Below are 7,593 nucleotides of genomic sequence, written 5' to 3' on the forward strand. Positions count from 1 at the left end.
GTGGTGAGAATCTTTGTTTTCTTGATGTTGAGCTTCAATCCATATTGAAGACTGCAGTCCTTGACCTTCTGCAGCAAGCGCTTCTGGTCCTCTTCAGTTTCAGCAAGCAGGGTTCTGTCATCCACATAACTTAGGCTGTTGATGACTCTTCCAACAATCCTGATGCCACAATTCCTCCTCTTACAGCCCAGAGTCTCAGATGATCTGTTCTGCATAGAGATTGAAAAGGTATGGAGACAAAATACATCCCTGATGGACCCCCTTCTTGATTTTGAACCATGTAGTGTCTCCTTGCTCTGTTCTGACAACTGCCTCTTGGTCCAAGTAAAAGTTTCACATTAGTACAATCAAATGTTCTGGGATTCCCATTCTTCTCAGAGCCAGCCATAGCTTGTTGGGTCACCTTTCTTTGGAATGGGAACAAATATCGATCTTTTTCAGTCAGTTGGCCAGCTGGCTCTCCTCCAGATGTCTTGGCACAACTTAGTGAGTACATACAGGGCAGCATCTGTTTGTTGAAATAAATCAGTTGGTATGCTGTCAACTCTTGGAGCATATGCACGCCCATATTTATTGTGGCTCTGTGGCAATCAACAAACGAATGGATAGAGAAGCTCTGGTATATTCACACAATGGAATACTATGCAGCACTGAAAAACAAAGAACTCATAAAATGTTATGCAAAATGGATGAACTTGGAGGACATTATGCTGAGTGAAATATCTCAGTCACAATATTTCATAGGGACGTTGTTGTAAAATGGGACTGACATCATGGTTGAGGGAAACAGTAAAGGAGGGGAAGGATGATATATATTGCAATGAAACATTGAGGGAGAGAACTGTTTAAGAGACATATCAATGGGTATTCTTGTCATTACAGAAGTCCAGAGTGAAGGCTGCATAGTGGAGTGGACTTGGGGGGAGGGACTGCATAACAATGAAAGAGTTTTTCTTTTCAAGGTGAGGAGTGAACTGGGGGTTAAGGGATGGGTAGGGAGAAAAAGTGCAAAAATCAATGACTGGAAACCCTAAGTCTCTGTAAACTTTCATTAAAATTCATTTAAAAAAAGAAAAAGAAAAAATTAATAAAAAAAAGAAAGAGAGACATGGAGAAATGGAACAATAGCCCTTGCTCATGGTTAGGAAGACTCAATATTGTGAAAATGACAATACTACCAAAGGCAATGTACACTTTCAATGCAATCCCAATATAAATACCAATTCGATTCTTCAAGAAGACGGAAAGGGCCATCTCTAATGTCATTTGGAAAGGAAAGGGGGCACAAATAAGCAAAGCAGTCCTTAAAAAGAAAAACATGGTAGGAGGGATCTTAATGCCTGCTTTCAAATCCTACTGCACTGCCGTGGCGTTCAAGACAGAGTGGTACTGGTACAATGACAGACACATAGATCAGAGGAACAGAATTGAGAATCCAGAAATCAGCCTATCTACCTATGGCCAACTAATTTTTGATAAGGAAAAGAAATCAGTTAAGTGGGGAAAATGGTGTTGGCAAAATTGGAAAACCATCTGCAGAAATCTCGAGCAAGGCCCATACCTCACTCCACACACAAAAACCAACTCAAAGTGGATCAAAGACCTAGGTCTAAAATCAAGGACTATAAACGTCATTAGAGAAAAGCTTTGATGAACCCTAGAAGCCCTAATCCACAACATAAACAGTCTCGTCCAAGCATCCTGAAAAACCTCCAACTAGGAGAGGATAAAAGAGATGACGGGGACCTTCTAAGATTAAAATCCTATGTACATCCAAAAACTTCTCCAATAGGGTATAAAGGGAAGACACAAACAAGAAAAAATATTTGGTTATGACATGTCAAATAAGGGACTAATATCTAGAATTTATAAAATACTTGAGCACCACAAGAAGACAAACAACCCAATTAAAAATGGGCACAGAAAAGAAACAAACATTTCAGCAAAGAAGACATTCAGATGGCCAACAAACACATGAAGAAATGTTCAAAATCCCTAAGAGAGATGGAAATCAAAACAACTATATCATCTCACCCCAGTAAGAATAGCAAAATTTAACAGAAGAGCAAACAACAAATGCTGGCGAGGCTGCGAACAAACTGGAACCCTTATTAACTATTGGTGGAGTGTAAAATGGTGTATCCACTATGGAAGGCAGTATGGTGCTTTCTCAGAAAGTTGTAAATAGAAATACCATTAGACCCAGCAATTTGACTACTGGGAATATACCCTAAAGAAACAGTAAATGCCACCCAAGCAGCTATATGCACACACATGTTCACTGCAGTTTTGTTCCAAAGAGCAAAGAATAGAAAACAACCCAGGTGCCCATCAGCAAATGAATGGATAGAGAATCTGCGGTTTATTCATGCACTGGAATACTATGCTGCATTGAAAAACAAAGAACTCATGAAATAATATAAAAAATGGTTGATCCTGGAGTACATTATTCTGAGTGAAATATCTCAGTCACAAAGAGATAAATATGTCATAAGAATTGAGGGATAAATAATCTACATGGCATTGAAGCAGACAAGGGAGAGAAGTGTAAAAAAGGAATATATGATTTGGTATTATTGGCATAGCAAGAGTCATGAATAAGAGCTGCATAGTAAATTGTGGTGGGGTGTCTGTATAATAATGAAAGAACTATTTTCTCCAAGAAAAAAGCGATCTGGGGTGCATGGGGGCAGGGAGGAAAATGTGCAACAATGAATGACTGGAAACCCAAGATCTTTTTAAACGTTCATTAAAATCTCAATTAAAAAAATGAGAGAGGCAGTGGAAGTCAAGTGAGAAAATATTTCATCCTCAGTAGGCACTCCAATTAAAAGTCATGCTACTAATTAATTTGTCATGCTGATAAATGTTTAAAAGCAAGCTTGTGAAAGTAAAATGACCCCTCTGGGACTTGTGACTTAGGCACAGAAGGAAAAGATATATTCATGAAATCAATGAACACTTTGTAGCTAACATCCCACTTAATGGTAGCAGTTGCCAACTTCCCTCAGGTTCTGCATAAAACACAAGACAATGTTTCAACCAAGACGAAAAGTTCCCTTTAATATGTGGTACAAGGCACATGTAGCTGGCTGATAATGTAATGTAATTAAAACTCAATCAGATTTAGAACTCACAGCCCCTGCGTCACACTGAGCATTACTCTAGGTTCAGCACACAGATATGGAACATTTTCATCCACACAGTTCTGTCCAGCTCTCAAGGACAACAAAATGTTACACCTAGGATAGCTGGATGGACCAGGTAGTACACAGTGAAACATTTTTTATTATGTTTATATAGAAAAATACTTTGATAAATAGTAACTAAATTTCTTCTTTCAATGGAGAGGAAACACATTCATATTAAAGTGTAAAAAGAATGGTGCTGAATAGCACTGCAATCTCACCTAAACCAAGCCCCCCAGAAAGTTTCCTCCCCACAGACATGCTCACCAGGCTCTGCTCAATGAGAAGGCAGAACAGGACAGCATTGCCTACTTCCCGCAGGTTCTGAAAGCACACCGTCTTCAGTTCTGCATACTCTACAATGTCCTTCAGCTGGTGGTGGAAGAACTCAAGGATGCCTGTCAGCAGAGAGCAAAGGACAAGGTCAAAGACTAGAGGAAGTATGGTCTTGAGTAAGCAGGATAGGGAGGCTACATAAAACTCTGTGGATTACTACTGAGATGGTCCCACTCTCCCAGCTTCTAGCACGTTTCCACAGCAGTGGTCTGTTTACCACTTGGAGAGGTCCTCCACAGATGTATTCAGCTTAATGAAAAGGCACTGATGGCAACTGACAGTCAGCCTGGCCCTTCAAGGAGAACATAGTGATAGTGCTGTTACCATATAGCACCAGAGTAAGGTCAAATGCGCTCTTGGTCTTTCAACAGAAGGAGAAAAAGTGCATTTGATACAATTCAGTATCCATTCACAAGCATAAAAGGGAACTATATACTACTATAAAACCTTGGAAACCCTTCAACTAACATGCAATTTAATGGTGGCATCTTCTGCCTCAAGTGTGTGCAACTGATATCAACATAATGCAGTAGGAATAAGAAAACATAAGACATAAACATGGAGAAGGCAACATTCTCCAAGGTGATCTCTGGACTCCATGCCAACCTAGTCAATAACCAAATGGACAGGATTTGTTTGTTTTCTATTTTTCAAGGTTGGAAATAGACAAGTGGGTTCCAAAAGTAGGAGAAGAGGGTGGAGGATAAAAGAAGAATGGATGCGGGAAGAAAAGTTTAAAGAGGACAGGGAGAGGCACTGGCCAACCCCGCCCCAGGGTTTGTCTTCAGCTACAGCTCAAAAAACCTGTAGACCTGCTCATTGCTCCCTCAAGTTGGGAACTTCTGTGAAGAAGCGAACAGGTTCCAGAGCCTTCTCACAAACTTCTGAACTTCTGCTAAATAATTTCACACTGGCCTCATCTGTAACGAAGGTCTCCAATACTTTCCCACACACTTTCCTTCCCAAAGGGACAGCAAATCGAACCACCAACAGTATTTCTCAACTGAATCCAAGAAAGGTGGCTCTGCCTCCTTTGTATATGTCTTATGAACCCACTCTGCCTCCCACACACACCCCTCTCACCAGGAGAGCCATACTCGTGCCGCGGAAGGCGGCAGATCTTAGGCATCACCTCCATCAGTGTCCTCACATACTGCAGGATGGTGCCTTGTAGCTGTGGAAGAGAGATGTGCGTCAGTGATGCCACCTCTCCCTGTGGCTGAGGCTAAATCCCACAAAAGGAGAAGGAGTACTTCCACAGGTACATGTATATGCTACCGGAATGAATACTCCAAACTAAGGCCTTTTTCAGACTATGTGTGGGCCTAGAGGAGTGTCAGGATACTAGGAATGGCTTGGAGCATCATCACATCTTCCAAGGAGCTGCACTCCAATTTCTGCCACCCAACAGGCCTATGCAGCTTTAAGTGTGGCCAACACAGCTGCTGACAGTATGTTAGAATGGGTGGGTACGTGGGGTAGCTGTGTAGGCTCTGCTCAGTCAGATGCTCCCTACATCACTTGGGGCATGCACAGAGTCTGACTGAGAAACTAGCATCCTAGGTCACTTGCTGCAAATGTCTGTGTGTGTCACATGGGCTAGTGTGGTCCAGTCTAGCACCTTTTGGGTAAGACTTGGCCATTTAGGCATAGACTTCCTGGCTGTGGGTCATACTGACAAATACCATCCCTGGTGATAAGTGAGCAGTGAAGAGGGGCCTAGGTGCAGGAACAGAGGTCTGTGCTGAATATTCAAGACAGCTCTGTAGAAAGGACTAAGAATTGTGCAAAGATGAGCCAGGCACCTCATGCTTGACAATGACACAGCCAGTCATCCTGTCACCTTCCATGCCACTACAGGTGCTGCTATAGCAGGCTCTCTACTGAGACCTGACAAGAACTGGGGTGACCACTGGGTCATGGATGAACCAGGGAACAAGCCATCCAAGTACTGAAGAGTTTTTCATCTTGACCTATAGGATTATAATTTCTCAACATCTCAGAATTCTGTGAGCCTTTGCTTTATGCAGGTTCAAATTGTCACACAAACTTTACTTTAGCTAGAGTGTGACTCTTGAGAAAGACATGAAAATCTCATTTTGACAATAAGGAAATTTTAAAATAAAAAAGTTCAGTCACAAAAAGATTAATTAAAAACTAAGATTCTGGCAATGGAGGGGGAGCTATCTCTTCATTAACAGCAGAAATAATTGATGTACAGAAAAGAAATAAATGTATTGAAAAGAAACTCAATGACATCACCTTTCCAAAAGTTGTTAGGAGCAAGGCTCCACATAGTTTGGATCTATGCCTAGCCTTTGAGCTCAATGTGCACTGTTCATCATTCACCTCCAGAACTAAAAATATACTCATCACATGCCTCACTCAAACCCTGCATGCCTGACATGTGCACACCATACAAGTCTACACTTATGACACGTCTCAGTCAAGCAAGAGGCACCACAAACAACAAGGAATATCTACGTAGTCAATATATGCTACTGTGAATTCTATCCAATTATTCTACCCTCATAACCTAGAGGCCTGTGTGAGGGCATCACTGTGCAGCATGGAAAACGTACCAGGCTCTTGACAACCTTCAACAGCTCTTCCATAACCACTGCAATGCCCTGGTAACCCAGAAGCCGACAGATGACCTTAAAGTGCGGAGGGCCCACAAAGTTCCTGTAGCTGCCATAGATGCTGGAGTAGGCCAGGTTCAAAGCCTAGTGAAAACAAGAAATACAAGCACTAGATAAATGCTTAATGTAAAACTACAGTCCTAATGCACACACACTCAGGTGATGAACTGCTATGCAGAGTAATTAAAAGCAAAATATCTTGGGTTACACTATCCAATGAATTTGCTCTTCACACAGACCAACTTGATCAACCTGTTAGGAAAAAGAATTTTGTTAGAATAGAATAAAATTTTGCTTTTCAATATCTACTGAACTATTAATTTTTAGAATACATTGTGAAAGGTCTGAGGATGTTGTGCTGCTTGTCATGTATCAATAACTCAACTATAATTCATAGCAATCCTGTGAACAATGGCTCTGAACCTGGCTGCTTTATCTTAGTCAACCTTACCATCTCTGACACATCTGACACCACTGCCGTAATCACTGGGTCAATTCATCTTACCCAGAAACTTCCTCTTCTGCACTGACCCTCTAGCTTTTCAAGCATGATGTTCTTCTCCAAGATCTGGTCCCTTCTCACATGAGACAGAGCTTCAAAATCCTTATCTCCAAGGAATCAATTCATTTCACTGTCTCAAGACCAGATCTATTTGTTCTCTTTGTAGTCTATACTATGTGCAATATACTTTTTTCTTTTTTTAGGTAAATGTCTACAATTGATGAGCCCATATGCATAATTAGAAGTAAATGAAATTCTAAGGTGTAGAATTTACATTAGAACCTTCTCTTTGGCTGGACAGTTCTAGGTCTTTTAACATATCTGTATTGCTGATTTTCTTTTTTTTCCCCACTTTTTTTTACAGTGAAGTATTTTATTTTTATTTTTATCACATCAAAGATGCTGATTCTAGTTATGGCTGACATATATCTCAATCCCAACTTTACAAGACCTTTTTGTTGTTGTTGGTTTGTTTTTTTTCCCCAAGAGTTCTTTTTATTTATTTTTCATTTCAATGAACATCTACAGAGATTTTGGAATTCCATTCATTCATTGTTGCACCCTTCTCCCAGCCCCCGCCCCTTTTGCTCCTCTCCTTGAAAAGCAAAACTCCCTCATTGGTACACAACCCCCCTGCACATCCCCCAACCACACCTCCAAACCCAAATATAATCCACTTTGCAACCCTCATTCTATACTCTTACGATAAACATAATGCCATAAAATATAATACTTTTAGACTATTCTCTCCCCCATAGACTTCAATGCTGTAAACATATTTCATCCAGTTTTTCTCAGTCTTACCCCCATCCCAATGCCAGCCTCATTCTACATCAGTGGCACCATATAGCATTTGTCCCTTTGTGACTGAGATACCTCATTCAGCATAATGTCCTCCAGGGTCACCCATTTTGAATAATATTGC

At 40.9% G+C, this 7,593-nt stretch overlaps 1 protein-coding gene across 1 annotated transcript in view; it reads right to left on the reverse strand.

The window, feature by feature from the left end:
• The window catches only part of CYFIP1 (cytoplasmic FMR1 interacting protein 1), a 206,542-nt gene that overhangs the window by 48,455 nt on the left and 150,494 nt on the right, over positions 1-7,593 (reverse strand). The window contains exons 24-26 of the mRNA XM_006898595.1: positions 6,107-6,250; positions 4,608-4,698; positions 3,456-3,586 (exon numbers count right to left, since the gene is read on the reverse strand). Coding sequence (XP_006898657.1) covers positions 3,456-3,586; positions 4,608-4,698; positions 6,107-6,250 — 366 coding nt within the window. The remainder of the gene's footprint in view (positions 1-3,455; positions 3,587-4,607; positions 4,699-6,106; positions 6,251-7,593) is intronic.

This window comes from Elephantulus edwardii, unplaced genomic scaffold, assembly GCF_000299155.1.
Source record: "Elephantulus edwardii isolate Elephantulus edwardi_28Jun2011 unplaced genomic scaffold, EleEdw1.0 scaffold00234, whole genome shotgun sequence".
NCBI classification, from domain to species: Eukaryota; Metazoa; Chordata; class Mammalia; order Macroscelidea; family Macroscelididae; genus Elephantulus; species Elephantulus edwardii.